Genomic DNA, 19,306 nt, shown 5'->3' on the forward strand with positions numbered 1-19,306 from the left:
TTGTTCGTGGGCTTGGTCCTCTCTGCGTTTTGTCCATGAACAGAATGAGTATTACAGTCTGTAAGTTTAATGGCAATAATTGCAGCACAAAGATAACCGCTAACTTGCTGTCGCCAAGTATGTGGTTTAAGGGCAGGGGTAGGCAACCTCGGCTCTTTTATGACTCATGGACTTCAACTCCCAGAATTCCCGAGTCAGCATAGCTGACTCAGGAATTCTGGGAGTTGAAGTCCATGAGTCATAAAAGAGCCGAGGTTGCCTACCCCTGTTTAAGGGGGTTGGCTGGTTCACACAACACACCAAACTAAAATGTACGTCACACAACGCAGAGTAGCAAAAGTAGCCTATTTGGCAGTTCTTGAATCACGTATTGGCTGTACTTATTTCACCCTATGCAGTCTGTAAATGAAGCGTAGGTGATTAATGTTTAACAACCAGAGGTGTGCTAATTAGTAGCTGTGTTTGTATGGCCGTAAATTAAAGATGTACAGTTTTCATTAGCAGCTTGACGGCTTGACTGTATAATGTTGTGACAGCTGTGCTCCAAAAATGAATGAAACCAGTCAAATGTTTAAAGCATACCTCGTACTTTTTAAAATTAAACCATTCTGACTCATAATCACATACACACACACACCAAGAATAAGTTTTTGGCCTGGAGCCATATATTTTATACCATTTGTTAGCTACAAATTCTAGCTAACCAATCAGAACTGCTATTTTCATACTCCATTGTAAAATAAAATCTAGAAATCACATTATGACTGATGGGATCACTCAACTCATTATGTAGTTTGTTTGGATTTGGTATAGCCATAAAGATAATTAACCACAGTTTATTGTTCATAGCTTTGTAAATATTATTTTGGAAACATACTGGTAGTTGCCCATCTCAGCGAGTAACTCTGGTTGGCAAACATATTAAATAAAATCTAGACCTAGATTTAAATAAACCTAAATTTAGACATCTAGGAGTCCTAATGGACAATCTCTTAAGTATGAGCCAGAAGTGTACTGCAACTGCCAAAAAAGCCAATGCAGTCTTAGGCTACATCGGTGTGTCAAACTTGCAACGTCATGTGATGTGTCACGACATAGCGCAACTTTTTCCTCATTGCCGGCAATGGAGTGGGCGCGGTTTTGGCATGACACATCCGGCCCATGGGTTTGATGCCCCTGGCACTACGTCAACAGAAGGATAGTATTAGGATCACATGAACTGTTAGTACCGCTTTATATCGCACTGGTAATACCACACTTGAAATATTGCATCCAGTTTTGGTCGCCACAATACAAAAAAAGGTGCTGAGACTAGAAAAAAAGTGCAGAGAACAGCAGCAAAGATCATTGGGGGGGGAGGGAGGGACTAAACTACCGTATTTTCCGGCGTATAAGACGACTGGGCGTATAAGACGACCCCCGACTTTTGAGAAGATTTTCATGGGTTAAAAAGTCGTCTTATACGCTGGAAAATACGGTATATGATGAATGATTGAGGGAATTAGGTATGTACAGTATAGTTTAAGAGGGGCTGTCAGAGAGAAGGGGGTTAATCTCTTCTCCAAAGCACTTGAGGGCAAGACAAAAAGTAACAGGTGCTGAGAGATCCAACCTAGAATTAAAGAGAGATTTCCTCTCAGTGAGAACAATTAAAACAGTGGAAGGACTTGCTTCCAGAAATTGTGGGTGCTCCATCACTGGACTTCCTTGTTTTTCTTTGAAGACGTTTCTCTTCTTATCCAAGAAGCTTCTTCAGCTCTAACTGGATGGTGGGGAATGGAAGGGTTTATACTCCTTGCATATAGCTGGTCATTTGCATTCGTTTAGCAAGTTGTTGAAGCCCCTGGAGGCTTATTTGTGTCATCAAAGAGGCCATCTATGTAAAAATTGAACAGCCCTCTCTCAGGTAGAATAGAATGGAATAGGACAGGACAACGACATCATTGATCTCCAGTCTACAACACAGTCCTTTCAACAATTCCAAGAAGGCTCCACACCCATTTGTGGAGGTGACCCTGACAACACAGATAAGCTTCTTGAATGAGAAGAGAAAGGTCTTCAAAGAAAAACAAGAAAATCCAGTTGCCTTCTGAAAAAAGCATCTTTGGGACAACCATGACCTGGATGACTAAGAATCTCCATAGACATCCATCACTGGAGGTTTTTAAGAAGAGATTAGATAGCCATTTGTTTGAAATGGTATAGGGTTACCTGCTTGAGCAGGGGGTTGGACTAGATGACCTCCAAGGTCTCTTCCAACTCTGTTATTCTGTAATTGATCAATAATAAAAACAACTGCAGTCATAAATACAAAACTGCACAGCAGCTGAGGAAAATATCACAGCCAGCAGCGTTAATCCAGCTAGGAGACAGGTCCCTTCACACAAGTCAGGAGGCCAGACCTGGGCCCAGAACCAGGTCTTTTGGCTTCATGAAAGGCCAAAAAAGGTCAGGGTCATTCTAATCTCTGGCGGGACAATGTTCCATAGGGCAGGTTCTATGATAGAAAAGTCATGAAAAGACCTTAGCAATCAGCATTCTTAGACCAATGGGACCTGAAGCATGCCCACCTGCTGGATTGGATAGAATGAGCAGAAAAAAACATGGAGAAATGGTTGCTGAAGCAACCCAAGTTCCAATTTACTGTGTATAAACAGAGAGCAAATGCACACACGCATAGACCGATGATGGCACCTAATTAGGTAATCAAACATCTGCAACCAAATCAAGCTCAGAGAGCACCAAGGATTCCACAACTAGCACTCTGAACCACATCTGGAAGCAAACCAGCAACCAGTACAGCTTGGAAAGCACAGGACATGGACATACTGAGCCATGCCCATTACTGTTCGCACCACAGCATTCTGGAATTCAAGCTAAGGCGTTCGTAAATAGCCCACGTAGAATGTGTTGCAGTAGTTCAGTGACTAGGCCATGAGTGACATTCTGAAGGGCCTCCGATCTAGGAAAGGCCACAACTTGCTGCCAGATGGGGTTGTGCCAGACCACAACTGACATTTGCTATTGAAGCCACAGCTGTGACTATAGGAAGACTCCCAGCTCGTGTGCCAATGTTGAAGGGGAACCGTGCTATCATCCAAGTTCAGAGAGAGAATTCTTAAAAGTTTCTTTGCGTTGCTTAATTTCCTTGCAGTGGCTCAAAAACTGCCACTGTTAATCCCCAACTTACAACCATAAATGAGTCTGGAATTTTGGTCATGGGTTATTGCAGTCATTAAATGAGATGCCCCTGTGACTACTTGGTGACTGCAGTCCCAGCTCTCCCAGTTGTGGTTGTTAAGCAGTTGTGCGGGTTGTTAAGCAGATGGAGCTAAAGAGCTGCCTGCCAAAGGAGTGCAGGCTTGCATGGAAGGGAACTCCCGCACTGGCCTGGAGAAAAAAGCTTGGATCTTTAAGATGTGAGCTTCGTTTCGCCAACCTTTTGCAAAAATTCCCTTTCCCTCCACGTGCACAAGAGAACTGCTACGCTGGGCTGGAGAAAGGAAGCTTGGATCTTTGGAATCCGAGCTTCCTTTCTGCAGCCCACCTCAGGACCTTCTGGGTTCACCTTTCTACCCTTCAGAAACATCACATTCATTTGCTTTCTGGCTACAGCGCCAGAGAACGCAAAGTTTTGGAAGGGTAGAATTGCTGGCACCTGGAGAGGAGGGGAACTGGCACTCTTGCAATGTTTCTGAAGGCTAGGAAGGGCCTCTTAAGAAATGTCAGGCTGTCAGGCTGTACCTTGGACTGGTTGCACACACCTGTCAGCAACTACACAAAAAGGCAAGTGGACCCGGGCAAGGTGAGGTATGGTGAAGGCCTGGGCGTGTTGGGGTGAGGAGCGGGCCCTGGACTTCCTAATGTGGTGGGGCAAGAAGCACGCCAAGGATTCCACAGCTGTAGATGCTCTGCATATCCTGGTGGACCGAGTGGATAATAGAGATGGGGAGGGAAAAGGGGGTAGGCGGGTGCACTGCCAAGTACCAGAATTTTGATCATGTGATCACAGGAGTTCTGCAACCACAATAGCTTCAGGCAGGAGTCATAATTCTCTTTGTTCAGCGCCTGTCAAGCCCAGCCCAGGAACAACATAGTACAATTCACCCAAACTTCAGTTATTTATTTGCTTACATCTAGTAAACAGAAGCTTACGAGAGTATAAACCTTTATTATTCTCACTCAAATGGATGTACCCTGGGAGATTCCTACGAGTGGCTATCCCAGGGGTAGACAACCTTGGCTCTTTTATGACTCGTGGAGTTCAACTCCCAGAATTCAAGAGCCAGCCATGCTGGCTCAGGAATTCTGGGAGTTGAAGTCCACGAGTCATTAAAGAGCCAAGGTTGCCTACCCCTGGGTTATCCTGACGCTCTTCCTCCAACTCCTATCCATCTCCGAGCTGTGTTACCTCTTTTCTAACCTCTCTCCTGGGAAACCACCGCTTCACTGTACAGGTAGTCCTCAACTTACAACCATACATTTAGTGAGCATTCAAAGTTACAGCAGCACTGGAAAAATGACTTATGACCATTTTTCACACTTACCACCCTCATAGCATCCCCATGGTCACAGGATCAAAATTCAGACAAGACGCTTAGCAACTGGTTCATGTTTATGACCGTCGCAGTGTCCCAGGGTCACATGATTCCCTTTTGTGAACTTCTGACAAGCAAAGTCCATGGGGAAGCCTGATTCACGTAACAACCATGTTGCTAATTTATCAACTGCAGGGATTCCCTTAACAACTGTGGCAAGAAAGGCCATAAAATGGTGCAAAACTCGCTTAACAACGGAAATTTTGGGCTCAATTGTGGTTATAAGTCGACCGCCTGTATTTCATCACACACATCTTCACAGATACGGCGCCATCATAATTGAGAACAGTCACTGAACACATGATCGTAAGTTGAGGACTACCCACACTGCAGATATTGTACAGATAAAACTATTAAAATGCAGACATCACTCTTGAGAACAAACGCCCATGTTGTCATGTTGCCTTTAAAACTCAAGTTTCGCATTGAATTGATAAACACTTAATTCCTGAATTTGGGAAAGAGACTAACTTTGCAAAGAGGCTTTTTCACCCCTCCTGCCAGCACGAATCTACTTCAGGCAAAGAAAAGCATTTATTAAGGAAGGTTAAGTCTTTAAATAAAGTAGAAAAACAAATGCTCCTTACATTCGCTTTATGTGATGCATCAGAAAGCAACAAGTCAAACAAGATTAATTGGATACAATAATTAGACAATAGAAAATATTAATCTCAGATTACATTTCTCAAGGGGCAAATTCATGAATTACATCACCCTCTTTCCTAGTCAGGTTTCTATCTTTCTGAGTGCTTGCAGGTATACTCAAAGACATCCAGAATAGTTCCCTGTTGTTTCAGAATACAAAAGAAGAGTGTTAGAAGGGACCTTGGTGGTCTTCTAGTCCAACCTCATGCCCAGAGCAGGAGACCCTATACCAGGGGTAGGCAACCTCGGCTCTTTTATGACTCACGGACTTCAACTCCCAGAATTCCTGAGTCAGCTATGCTGACTCAGGAATTCTGGGAGTTGAAGTCCGTGAGTCATAAAAGAGCCGAGGTTGCCTACCCCTGCCCTATACCATTCCAGAAAATGGCTGTCCAATCTCTCCTTAAAAATCTCTAGAGATGGACCAGCCATAACTTCGGGGAGGGGGGGAACCTTCCGCTCCTTAATTGTTCACACTGTCAGGAAATTTCTCCTTAGTTTTAGGTTGCTTTTCTCCTTGATTAGCTTCCCTCCGTTACTTCTTATCCTGCCCTCAGGTATTTTGGATAATAGATTGACCCCCTTTTTGTGGGTACCCCTCAAATATTGGAAGACTAATGTCACCCCCCATTCCTTCTCCTTGTTAGACTATATACCGTCTACCCGGTTCCTGCAACCGTTTGTGTGTTTTAGCCTCTAAAACTAAAATTAAATCTACATTAGACCACTAATCATCTTTGTTGCTCTTCTTTGCATGCTAGTTAGTTTCTAGTCTGAACACGTTTTCTCACTGTGGTGACCTGAACTGGATGCAACACAAATAGTCCTCGATTTACAAGAGTTCACTTCGTGACCGTTCCAAGTTACAACGGCGGTGGAAAAAAAATGACTTATGACTGCATGACCGTCCCAGAATTCCTCAGCCAGCCTGGCTTTACGTGGTCCTGATACTCTCCCTCTGTTATTTCAGTCTAGGACTGCATTGGCTTTTTTGGCAGCTGCAGCAGGCGGCTGGCTGGTTTAGTTTATGGGTGGATAGTTTATTTATTTATTTATTTATTTATTTATTTATTTGATTTGTATACCGCCCTTCTCCCTAAGGACTCAGGGCGGTGAACAGTGACATAAATAATAGAATGTACAAATACAGATATTGAAAACAAATTAAACCCTAATTTAGCCCAAATGCAGAAGATAGTTACCTTAAAATAATAATTACAAAAGAACCCATCAGACCAGACCATTTTGCATTTAAAGAAAAATGCTTCTGGCTAGTTTCCTGAAGTTGAAGGGAAAGCATGAATGCCATGCTCAAATGCCAATATCACTTTAATTTTAAATATGATAAAGCTTAAAATTCGACTGACACCCACAGATCTTCAACTGAGAATTTTAACTGGGGTTTTATTTTCAGGGATAATTTAAACTTTTAATTCTTTTAACTTTGTATTTTATATTGATGTGATTTTAAAATGCCCTGTAAACCGCCCTGAGTCCTTCGGGAAAGGGCGGTATATAAATCTAATAAAATCTAAAATCTAAACTTGCTGAGGTGGAGAAGCACTGACCTAGAGAAGGACCTGGCGAAACTCATTGGGAGACCTTTCTCCGAGGAGGGGAATCTCTGCCTACGCTCCGAGAATCTCTACCTCTGGTATCGAATTTCTTTTTGAAGTATTGCTTTCGTTAGGATTCCATTCCGTTTCGTTCGACCGGTTCGCTCGGCGGCGGCTCGGCCGCCACGTGCCCGGACAGGCACTGGAACCGCCTGGCCCCGTCGCCACGGCAACGGACGCCGGCGCGGTGCATGCCGGCCCGAAATAAAATGCCACAATAAAACCCGGAGGGAGGCGGGGGCGCTCCAGCCAATGGGCCGCGAGGCGTATTGTTGCCGCCAATGACCGTTGCCTGCGGGACGGTGCGCGGCGCGTCGGGCGTGGCCGCGGGCCGGAGGGGGGGAGGCGCGAGGCCGGCGGCCGGGCGGCATTCGAGGCGGGCAGGGCTGCCGAGCGCGCGCGCGGGCTTTTCCTCAGGGCGACGCGGGAGCCGGAGGAGCGCCCAGCTGCCAGCTTGCTCAGCGGCTCCACCGACGTCCCTTCCCGCTCTCCTCAGCAGCAGCCCGGCGGCCGCACCAGCGCACGGTGAGGGGAGCAGGGCGCGGTGAGGGCCTCCGGCGGAGTCTGGGGACGGCGGTCGCTCCGCTCAGGCCCGGGAACCGCGGGGCCCTCTCGACACGCGGGGAACCTTTTCGCCGGTTGGGAGCGAGCGGATGAGGCCGGCCGGTGCCCGCTGCGAGGAGCTGGAGGGGGGATGGCCTCCGCCGGAACCCGGCAGAAGCGCCTCCAACTCGGCCTCCCTCCCTGCCTGCCTGCCTGGCGGACGGTTTGGGGCTCCCCCGCCAAAAAAAAAAAATCTGTGCGCCGAGTCGTCCCGGTGGAGCGCCGCGTTATTTTGCCCGGCACCCCCAGAGAAACGTATTGGGTTGCAAGGCATCTGCGGCTGTCCTGCGTGTTGGCCTCGTGGAGGAAGCGCGAGGGGTTTTTTTGTGGGGGGAAGCGTATGGGGGGGCAGTGATTTAAGAGCCTTGGTGGAGCAGTGGGCTAAGGCCTCCTTAAGTAACACCAGCTGCCTGCAATTAGTGCAGGTTCGAGTCCCACCAGGCTCAAGGTTGACTCAGCCTTCCATCCTTCCCAGGTAGGTAAAATGAGGACCCAGATTGTTGGGGGCAATAAGCTGACTTTGTAATAATGCCACTTGGGGTGTGTGTGAAAGCCCTAATAAGGAGGCCTATACATAGAATGAAGGCTACTGCTAAGCTTGTAAGCCGCCCTGAGTCTTCGGAGAAGGGCGGGTTATAAATGGAATTAAAATTTAAAAAAAATAAATAAACAAAAAAACGGGGGCAAAGAATGGTCGTGCCTGCGCTAGAAGATCCTTGCAGGGGAACGGAGGGGAAGGAGGAGAAATGGTGCAGAGGGGGAAACGAATCTGAAGGGATTTGGGAAAGGGGATGGGTGGCCTGATAGCTCCTCAGCTGTTCTACCTAATGGCTAGGTTTTGATGGGCAGTTTTGAAGTGTTCTTTGTGTCTAATCTGAGGCTGTCGTTTTTCTTAATAAAATATAGCTTTATTGTTTTGTATAAACTGGGTTCGTAGGGTCTAGGTCAGACATGTCAAACACAAGGCCCGGGGGCCAGATCCAGCCCGCAAAGTGGTTTCATGCGGCCCGCGAAGCCATCCTGGAAACAGTGAGGGAACGGCCCCCGCTGCCTTGGCCCTGGCCCAGAGACCCTCCTTCCGCCAGAGACCCCCAGATCTGTCCCACTCCTACCCAGACCCCCATAGGCACCCTTGATGCCAACGATGTAGAGCTGGCCACGCCCACCCAGTAGGCCATACGCACTCTAGCCACGCCCACCCACTAGGCCATGCCCACCCGGCCCCCTGAGGGCAACCGCAATGCTGATGCAGCCCTCAATGAAATTGAGTTTGACGCCCCTGGTCTAGGTAGAAATAATCTTTATATAGTGCCTAAAGAATCTAGAGCTTTTCAGTAATAACATTCTGGTTTACAGTATAATAACTGGTAACAAATCACTGACCAAATCAACACCAGGGTTGAGAGCCAGTTAGGTGACTGAGGAGGGAATCCTACTGAGGCAGCCTACTGCTAATACTAAAATAACAAGGTTTCTCCCCACTTCTTTCAAGGAATATTGAAATGGTGGGTGCTCATTATCCGTAGAAGGAAAGAATATTTGGGTTTGAAGGGAGTATTGGTGGGTGGTGGTCTGTGGCGTCAAAAATTAAGATACTTTTTGTGGGGGATAATAGCGGTTGAACAGTGAGGTAGGTCCATTAGGTTAGGAGACAGACGTTGCTAGATGGATTTGGTATGAAAGAGTTAACATTTGGGATATAGCACTGCAGGGGTTATTGAAATAATGGAGAATTGTATCTCTGGCGAGCCTGATCAACCAGCCTTTTTGTGCAAAAGGTAACTGCTCACCTGCAAGTGGGTGGAGTAAAAAAAAGACCCCCATGAGCAGTCAGATTCTGCTTATTACAAGGCAATGCATGAAACAAAAAGATAGCTGTGCTTATTTTAGTAGTGTATAGGTTGTAGCTATGGTAGCAAGGAGAGGTAAAGAAGTCTCAACATCTCTGAGCACATAGACCACGGGTGTGAAACTCGCGGCCTGCAGGCCGGTTTCATCCACCCCATTGCCGGCAATGCAAAAAAGAGTTGCGATATGTCACTACACATCATGTGACGTGTCGAGTTTGACACCTGTGACATACACAGTCTGCTTTCTTACAGAAAGTTTGCATGTTTCAAACTTCCCAGGCTAGTCTACAGATGATATATCCTGGTGGTCTCCCATCATACGGAAATGAAATCCAACCATGCTTTTGATGTGAATGTTTTGTATATTGATCCTTTCCAGGAGAAGGATTCTGAGTACTTGTCAGGTTGTTGCATATTTTAAGCTTGCCAAAAATAATTACAGATAGTCCTTGTTGAACAACCCTCTTACAGCAACCGTTCAAAGTTTTGACAGAACTGAACAAGGGAATTTTATGACTGTTCCTAGTAATTGTGGCCATTGCAGTGCCCTTGTGGTCACATAATCGCTATTTGGGTGCTTGGGAATAAGCTAGCAATTATTGTTGCAGTGTTCTGTACTCACATAATAGCCATTTGCAACCTTCACTGCTGGCTTCTCGCAAGCAAATAGAATGAGGTCAGCAGGAGATCGCAAGTGATAAATCATGACCATGGGACACTGCAACTATGCTGGATTCCCCTATTGACAACACCTGGGAACTGCCGTAACTTGTCAAATTGGCAGTCATGTGATATCATATTTTATGACCACATCACTTAGTGCAGGGGTGTCAAACTGGCCCAAGGGCTGGTTGCGTCATGCGGAGGCTGCGCCCACCCCAGTTCCTGCAGTGCAGAAAAAGTTGTGATGTGTTGCAACATGTCACATGGCATGGCGAGTTTGACACCCATGACTTAGTGTATCATTAAACAATGACTGCTAAATATGAGTAGGTTTGTTTTTCTCTCTGGGCTAAACCTTTGTATTTTAAAAAAGACCCTATCACTGCTTCTAAGAATTAAGCTTTTGAACAATATTGTTTGCAGAACAGATGAATTAAATAATCATTTCTCATTCTTTGTAGGTAATCATGAGTGATCGAAAGGCAGTGATCAAAAATGCAGATATGTCTGAAGAGATGCAGCAGGACTCTGTGGAGTGTGCTACACAGGCCTTGGAAAAATATAACATTGAGAAAGATATTGCTGCTCACATAAAGAAGGTAGTTCTGAACCATCATCTCATACTACTAGCTTAGAATTTTAATTTAGAAAAGGAATTGTCAAGAATATAATCTAAACTGAGATTATAAATATTGAAGTAATACCAAGTCCTAGCTGGCAAAAAAGATATTACTTGAGTGAACAGAAAGAAATTTGTTGCACCATGTTGCACCATGCCAGATGTGTAACAGAATTTGCAGGGTGGGTTTGGTGACTTCAGGAAGTAAAATTCTCTGCACAGAAATTATTTGCTGCATTCTTATCCTGGACCATACAAGCCTGTTTCAAGGCCGGACAACTCTCAGTATATTTCAAGTTTGGGGTATTTACTTCCAGATACTTGGAAACTGTCTGTTGAATGACAAGGTCCTGAGGATGTTTGGCATAAACCTAGAGGGAGAATGGAAGTTTCTGAACAAGTTCTTCAGAAAATTTGGTTCCCAAATTGGTGGGTTTTGTATAACTACACAGCTACAATCTTCTGCATTTAGCTGACTAGTAAGAGTAAAAGCATAGAAAAATACTAAGTGATGAAATCTTTAAACTTAATGCCTTAACAACTAGCAATGTAAATATTTTTTTATTATCCAATGTAATATCCCAGGATGCATAGATTAATATGAGATAGTAGGTTTTTGTAAAAGATCAATTGAGTGAAAAGGTATGCGGGTACTCATAAAAATCAATTTAATGATGCTAGTCCTTTGTAACAAGGGACGCGGTGGCTCAATGGGTTAGGACGCTGAGCTTGTCAATCAGGTCGGCAGTTTGGCGGGTCGAATCCCGAGTGCTGCGTAACAGAGTGAGCGCCTGTTACTCGTCCCAGCTTCTGCCAACCTAGCAGTTCGAAAGCACGTAAAAATGCAAGTAGAAAAATAGGGACCACTACGGTGGGAAGGTAACAGCGTTCCGTGCGCCTTTGGCGTCTAGTCATGCCGGCCACATGACCACGGAGACGTCCTCGGACAAGCGCTGGGTCTTCAGCTTTGAAACGGAGATGAGCACTGGCGCCTAGAGTCGGAAACGACTAGCACGCATGTGCGAGGGAACCTTTACCTTTAGTCCTTTGTAAGCAAGATTCTCTGGTTCAGTGCATCAGTCATGGCTTTCAGTGATAATGAATGAATCTTTATTGTCAAAGTACAACTATGTATACATTGAGATTAGCTGAGCCTCCCTTTGTCGAGTCCTAGCCCTACTGTTACTGCTCTATGCTTTTTTGGTATATACAAATCCTGCCACTGTGGGATTACAACCTTTTCAACTCAACTATATTCAGCTGCTCTTCTGAACTATGCTGCTCCAGAACTGATCCCTGGTTTTCCAGACACATATCCTCAGAACCAAATGGGCCACTTCCAGTTCATAAAATTGCTCCTGGATCAGGGTGGCCCAAAGGCATGGAAGATACCAGGATGTCCCAGAACCATAAGAGTTTGCATCTCTAATATTTTACATAAAGCTGAAAGTGTTATCAGTAGCACATACTGATTTAATTACTGGGAAAAATAATGCATAGACCTTTATAAAGTTTCCCTAGAAACTGCAGAATTGGCTAACATGGTCATATGAGTTCTTGCATTTTATTATCACTTCAAATGTTTAAGGGCTTGGGGTTGTCACCTTTTGTCTACACACCAAAAAAAAAAGGAATTGGTAAAGGATATGCTGGAACTAAAACTTGCTCAAGAGTTAGGTCAGTAACTTTGAATTAAGACATGCTTTCCAGTATAATGGAGTGAATGAAAATATTAACATCTATGATGCTAAGATTTTAAGGGATTCTCTTCCAGGAGTTTGACAAGAAATACAATCCTACTTGGCACTGCATTGTGGGAAGAAATTTTGGCAGCTATGTGACTCACGAGACCAAACACTTCATCTACTTTTACCTGGGCCAAGTTGCTATTCTCCTTTTCAAATCTGGTTAGAATTATGGGACTTTCTCACCCAAATATGCATTCGGATACAGGACTGCACGCTAATTCCAAATAGACTGAAGTCTTCAGCCTTCCCCAGGGAACATACTTTGATCTTCAAGCCTTTTGTTTTAATGACAGGTACTCCTATGTACCAATTTGTGTTTTTGTTGTGGCCATAAAAAATAGCCAAAACGTAAGCTTGTATGTATTTTCTTTCTAAAACAATCCATCCAAGTTTTCTAATAAAACTGTTAGGTATTTATCCTTTAATATTTCTATATTTGGGGTAGCTCTTCCATAGAACTAGTGGAGTTCTACATTACACTGAAGCTGAAAATTGTTTAGCTTAAGCAACTAGTGTTTTCCAAGCTCAGCTCCAAAGTTTGGTAGGCTCAGTCAAATTATATTTGAGTTAAAATTTGAAAATGCTTTCTTGTATCAGCTAACATATCCAGGTTTCTTGCATTTAATTTTATCGGCTTCAAATGCTTCTTAAACACAGCTGTTGAGAGAGCACAAAATAGAATTCTTCTAACTCAAGACTTACTTTAGAAGCACATCTGTGCAAGAGAATGTCCTGTAATGGGATTATTTAAAAAAATATTTGAAATCCTCCATATGCAGTTTATGAATGCTTAATTAGAGCATTTTTTGTTAAATATCTCTATATGTCAGATAAGCAAAATTGTACAGAGCTTGTTGCCTCTATACAGCTTCAGCTTTAAGGATTATTAACCTTACGTGCTAGATAGCTCAGTACAGTAATTGTGTATATTAACACAGTACTTAATAAAGACCTGAGGTTGAAAGAAAGTCTAGCAGATTATCTCAGGAAATGAGTGCTGAATGTTTCAGTACATTTTAAGGACTAGACTAGAGCATTCCACACTTGGAAAAACATGCTTCTCACTTGATAAGAGAGGGATCTAATTGTCCTGCTTATACACCTCCATAATGGATTAGTTGACATGTTGCAGCATCAGCTCTGCTTCATAAAAGTTGGGACAAATAGCAGGTTTAATTGAGTACCAAGTTTTTCCTTCGTCACTGAAAGTTTATGGTCCAAAAGCAATGTGTATGAAGGAAGCACTAATGGAAATAATATGCATTTGTTAGATAAAGTTCAAATAGTACATGGGACATCCTTAAGTATCAAAGGGGATAACACCGATAGTGAATTAACCATGGAAATATTTTATGCCTTTTAAATGTAAAAATGTTTGTTACCAGTAGTTTTAAAAAGTTTTTTAAAACTAAAACAGCTTTTTTATCCTAGAAATTTGCTGGTTTATTCCTTCCTCCGTAGGTATATTGTGCTTGGAAGCAAGTTACCCTGCAGTAAACTGTTTTAACACTCTTAAACCAATGTAACAGTTTATATTAGAGGAACTTGGTGCATGATAGTACCCAACATGACACCGTCATATTATTAAACTGTGTGTATGTTCCAGGCTTCATACAAACCTTGTAATTAGCTTTTGTAAACCATGATTTATAACCAGATGTATGTGCTTGACCTCAGAAAGTGACAGCTCTCAGCTTGCTACCCAGAAGCTAAGTAAGATCACACTTGGTCTGTGCCTGGACGACAGAATTCCAGGGTGGTAGACTGGAGGATTGCAAAAAATATCCCAGAAAGCAGCAATGGCAAATCTGCATTGTTGCAAGGAAGCTGCGTGGATGTGCTCATGGAATCTATTACCTCAACTTGAAGGAGACTGCGTGTTAAAGTTAATCTTGGTTTGGTACCATGCAATTGGTTTTAACAATGCATATCCCACTGAGCGAAGCTAGTTTTTCAGCTTGAGTGAAAGCTCAACAGCATTACATCAGGATAAATCACTTGCTAAAACATTCTCTAAACCAGGGCTTTTCAACCTTTTCACCTATTGTACCACTTTTAGGATATGGCAACATCCAAGTACCACCAGTCACCTAGCAAGGTGTCAAAAACTTGATGACCAAAAAAAGAGGAAAAAAGTGATGAAGTACAGGTAGTCCTTGACTTACAGCAGTTGGCTTAGTGACTGTTCAGTTACAACGGCACTGAAAAAAGTGCCCCCCAAGCCACAGCCGAGCAAGACGCCTGCCTGCCCGCCTGGTGGCGCTCTTCCTCCTGTCCAAGGTTTTCATTGTTGTGAGCATTTCTGTTGAGGATTGGCAGCGGGGTGGGGTGGGGGTTGTTTGGTTTTTATTTCCCCCCCCCTCCCGCTGGGTGGTTGCAGCAGGTTTTGGTCACTTCACATGACCCTGGGACACTGTGACCGTCATAAATATGAATCAGTTGCCAAGCATCTGAATGTAGGACTTTATTTTAATCTTTTTAAATTGTTTTTTAACTTTTGTATTTTGTATTGCTGATTTTAAATACCCTGTAAACCGCCCTGAGTCCTTCGGGAAAGGGCGGTATATAAATCTAATAAAATTAAATTAAAATTAAATCACAAGACCCTGGAGATGCTGCCACATTCCAGCTGATTGGCGCTTCTTGGCTCAGCAGAAGCGCCAGGATCAGCGCCGAGCTCCAGCTGGAACTTGGCACTGATCCTGGTGCTTCCGCTCAGCCCTGACAGCCCTGCAGCTCCAGCCGTCTCTCGCTCAGGCTTGTGCGGTGCTGCCACTGGTTCAGCTCATTCCCCTCCCCTGCTACCACTTTTCTAGGATTTAATTTAATTTTAATTTATTGAGATTTTTATACCGCCCTTCTCCCAAAGGGACTCAGGGCGGTTCACAGGGCATAAATATAAACACCAATACAAACATTAAAAAATAATTAAATTAATGCCCAAGTTAAAACCAGAATACTAAAACAAACCAATAAAAAACCCAAGTACCCCCATCAGGCCAGACCCGCTAGTTCAAATAAATGGGTCTTCAACCCGCGACGGAAGGATCGGAGGTCTGATGCCATCCGGAGCTCGACCGGCAGTTGATTCCATAACGCCGGAGCACCCACAGAGAAGGCCCTCCCCCTGGGGGCCACCAGTCGACATTCCTTGACAGGAGGCACCCTGAGGAGGCCCTCTCTGTGGGCGCGCACAGGGCGGAGGGGAGTCGACGCCGGCAGCAGGTGGTCCTCGAGGTATCGCGGACCCATGCCATGTAGGGACTTAAAGATCATAACCAAAACCTTGAACCTTACCCGGAAGACAACTGGCAACCAATGCAGCTCACGGAGCAAAGGTGTAACATGGGAGTACCGGGAAACTCCCAAGACAACTCTCGCGGCCGCATTCTGTACCAGTTGGAGCCTCCGAGTAGTCTTCAAGGGAAGTCCCATGTAGAGAGCGTTACAGTAGTCTAGGCGAGAGGTCACGAGCGCATGAGTGACCGTACACAAGGCCTCCCGATCCAGATAGGGCCGCAACTGGCGCACCAGGCGAACCTGGGCAAAAGCCCCCCTAGTCACGGCCACTATGTGATCCTCCAAAGTGAGTCGTGAATCTAGGAGGACTCCCAAGTTGCGAGCCCTATCCACAGGGGGTAAAAGCTCACCCCCCATAGAAAGAGGTGGAACATCCCAGGTGTCTCGGGAAGCCGGAATGTACAGCCACTCAGTCTTGTCAGGGTTGAGTTGAAGTCTGTTCCTCCCCATCCAGACCCGAACCGCCTCCAGGCAACGGGACATCACAGCGAGGGCATCACTGGGGTGGTTTGGGGTCGAAATAAAAAGTTGGGTATCATCAGCATATTGATGATACCCAACTCCAAAACCACGAATGATCTCACCCAGCGGCTTCATATAGATGTTGAACAGGAGAGGCGAGAGGACCGACCCCTGAGGAACTCCACAAGCGAGAGTCCTAGGGGTCGACCTCTGCCCCCCTGCCAACACCGACTGCGAGCGTCCCAGGAGATAGGAGGAGAACCACTGAAAAACCGTGCCTCCCACTCCCAATCCCCTGAGACGCTGCAGCAGGATACCATGGTCGATGGTATCAAAAGCCGCCGAGAGGTCTAATAGGACTAGGACAGAGGAATACCCCCTATCCCGAGCCCTCCAGAGATCATTCACCAGAGCGACCAATGCCGTCTCCGTGCTGTGCCCGGGCCTGAAACCCGATTGGTAAGGGTCCAGATAATCCGCTTCATCCAGGACCAGAGGGAGCTGATGCGCCACCACACTCTCAACAACCTTCGCAAGAAAGCGAAGGTTGGAGACTGGACGGAAGTTGTTCAATACAGCTGGGTCCAAGGCAGGCTTCTTGAGGAGAGGTCTCACCACCGCCTCCTTCAAGACGGTGGGGAAATAACCCTCACTCAAAGAAGCAGATATAACCGCCTGGAGCCAGCCTCGTGTCCTCTCCCTAGCTGCGTAAACCAGCCAAGAAGGGCACGGGTCCAATAAGCATGTGGTGGAACTCAGCTTCCCCATAATCCTGTCCACTTCATCAGGGGTCACAGAATCGAACTCCTCCCAGATAACATTGACAAGACCGCCCGTGTCCTGATCGTCAGACTCTGCCCAGCTGGAGTCCAAACCGGTCCGAATCCGAGCGATTTTATCCAACAGATGTTGACCAAACTCCTCGGCACGACCCTGCAAGGGATCCTCCCTCACCTCCTGATTAAGAAGGGAGCGAGTCACCCTAAACAAGGCGGCCGGGCGATTGTCTGCGGACGCGATGAGGGTAGAGAAGTAATTACACCTCGCCTCCCTCATCGCAGCGAGATAAGACCTAATATAGGTTCTTAACCGCAATCGGTCGGGTTCAGATCGGCTGGACCTCCAGCAGCTCTCTAGGCCCCGTTTCCGCCGCTTCATCTCCCGGAGCTCCGCGGAGAACCATGGAGCTCGCTGGGATCTGCGCCGGGTCAGGGGCCGCAAGGGTACAACCCGGTCGAGTGCCTCAGTGGCTGCCCTTTCCCAGGCTTCCACTAAGGCATCCGCCGAGCTGTGAGCAATGGAGGCAGGTGGAGACCCCAGCGCCGCTTGGAATCTCTCAGGATCCATTAGGCGTCTGGGGCGGTACCATCTAGTTGGCTCCGTACCTCCACGGCGAGGGGTGGCAAAATGGAAGACCAGCCGCAGGAGGTGATGATCGGTCCATGACAGGGGCATAGTAAGTGGAAAGCCCCCACCAAGATCATCCAACCACCGTCCAGATAAGAAAATCAGGTCAAGGGTGTGGCCTCCCTCATGAGTTGGCTCAGAAATTACCTGCGTCAGGTCCATGGCCGTCATGGAAGCCATGAACTCCCGAGCAAGCTCAGATGAACCTCCCAGGGATGGTAGGTTGACGTCTCCCAAAACTATAAGTTTGGGGAACTCAACCACCAACCCTGAGAGGACATCGAGCAGCTCGGGCAGGGCTGCCGCTACGCGACTAGGCGAAATGTACACGAGCAGCAAGCCCAACTGCGCCCCAGAGCCAAATCTCATAAAGAGAGACTCACACCCGACTATCTGAGGAACGGTGGTCTCCCGCGGACATAAGGTCTCCCTAACGATCACCGCCACTCCCCCACCCCTACCCTGAGCTCGAGGCTGGTGTAGCACCCGGAAGCCTGGTGGGCAAAGATCAACCAAAGGGACCCCACCCTCTGGCCCCAACCAAGTCTCCGTGATGCAAGCCAGGTCCGCATGCTCACCCTCAACTAAATCCCTAATAAGGGGAGCTTTGTTGACCACGGACCTGGCATTCAGGTACACCAGCCGGAGCTCAGGAGGCTGCACATCCTCGCTCCCGGAACCTCGGGAAAGAAGCAGAGGGTCGGAGCGCCCCACCGCTTGCAAATAGCGGAGACGGCGCTCCCGGTAACGATATGGCCCCCTGTCTATCCGCCTGCTGCCATTCCCCGTCGTGGGAATTGGTAATCCCACGACCCGCTCATGAGCCCCGGAGACAACGACCCCTCGTTCTCCCCCCGCGCGGTCAGACCCAAGTCTGGCCTGAACTATGGTTGATTGGCCGCCCCCCAAAACCAAACAACCCCTATCACCCACCCCCCTCCCCAACCCCGTAAAAAATTTTGATAAAAACAAAATCAGGGGCCTCTTGTTACATTTATGTTGACGGCCCCTACCCCTACCCAGCCATCTCTCAGAGACCCAGAACTCGGGCCCTTCATCGAGGTTAGAATTTAAAGAGGCGGGTCGCACCCAGGCGAGGGGGGCACCCCTGAGGGCGAGCAAGTCCGTGCTAGTATATTGTCGCATGTTAGTCCAGCAAGTCCAGAATAGGTAGTCCTGGAGATGATCAAGTCCATAGGAGGGTCGAAGGCCGGAAAAGAAAATATCTGGATCCACACCCAGCTGCACTGCCACTTAGCTGGGTGCCCCAGTAAACAGGTCACCCCCGCCCTCTCACGGCAAGTTGCAACTCTGTACCTGGGGATGGTCAAAGATATACTCTGGGTAGGCATGCCCCATAGAGCTCCCACCTCTATGGGGCTGCAGATGTAAAAGTCAGCCACTCTCCCACCATGGCTGATACCCAGGACCGACCAAATCCAAAGGGGAGAGGGGGAGGCAGACAAAATTATATATTCAGGCAGAAGAGTAGACGGGCCAAAATGGGCGAAATGGTCTAAAAGCGTCACTGCCGTTAGAGCGGTCCAAAGGTGGTATAAAGACCGCCTGTTGCTCCATTGAAGCGGTCCAAAGACGCCGTTGCCAACACAAGCGGTCCGAGGCAGCACAGGAAGCATCATCGCTGCTAGGATAACTCTCAGTCGCCCTCTCCGCCGCCAAAACGGCCCGAGGACGATAGCGTCACTAAAAGCAGCCTGATGCAGTCTGGGGTGAGATGAAAGCACCACCGCCGGCGGGAGGGGCCGAGAGCCCGAGAAACATCGCAGCCAGTCAC

General features: G+C 46.7%; 1 protein-coding gene across 1 annotated transcript; it reads left to right on the forward strand.

Annotated features, from left to right (window-relative positions):
• The first annotated feature begins 7,206 nt into the window (after window positions 1-7,206).
• Window positions 7,207-14,634, forward strand: DYNLL1 (dynein light chain LC8-type 1). Its single transcript, XM_083373942.1, has 3 exons — window positions 7,207-7,384; window positions 10,437-10,574; window positions 12,369-14,634. Exons 2-3 carry the CDS (start codon window positions 10,443-10,445, stop codon window positions 12,504-12,506), a joined length of 270 nt encoding a protein of 89 aa, XP_083230068.1. The 5' UTR covers window positions 7,207-7,384; window positions 10,437-10,442; the 3' UTR covers window positions 12,507-14,634.
• Window positions 14,635-19,306: the final 4,672 nt, after the last annotated feature.

This window comes from Vipera ursinii, assembly GCF_947247035.1.
Source record: "Vipera ursinii genome assembly, chromosome: 14".
Classification (NCBI taxonomy): domain Eukaryota; kingdom Metazoa; phylum Chordata; class Lepidosauria; order Squamata; family Viperidae; genus Vipera; species Vipera ursinii.

Excerpts from the sequence above, each read along its gene's own strand:
- DYNLL1 (XM_083373942.1), top strand. The coding sequence starts at position 10,443 with ATGAGTGATCGAAAGGCAGTGATCAAAAATGCAGATATGTCTGAAGAG. Across the intron at positions 10,575-12,368 it reads TTGCTGCTCACATAAAGAAG|GAGTTTGACAAGAAATACAA; the intron begins GTAGTTCTGAAC and ends ATTCTCTTCCAG.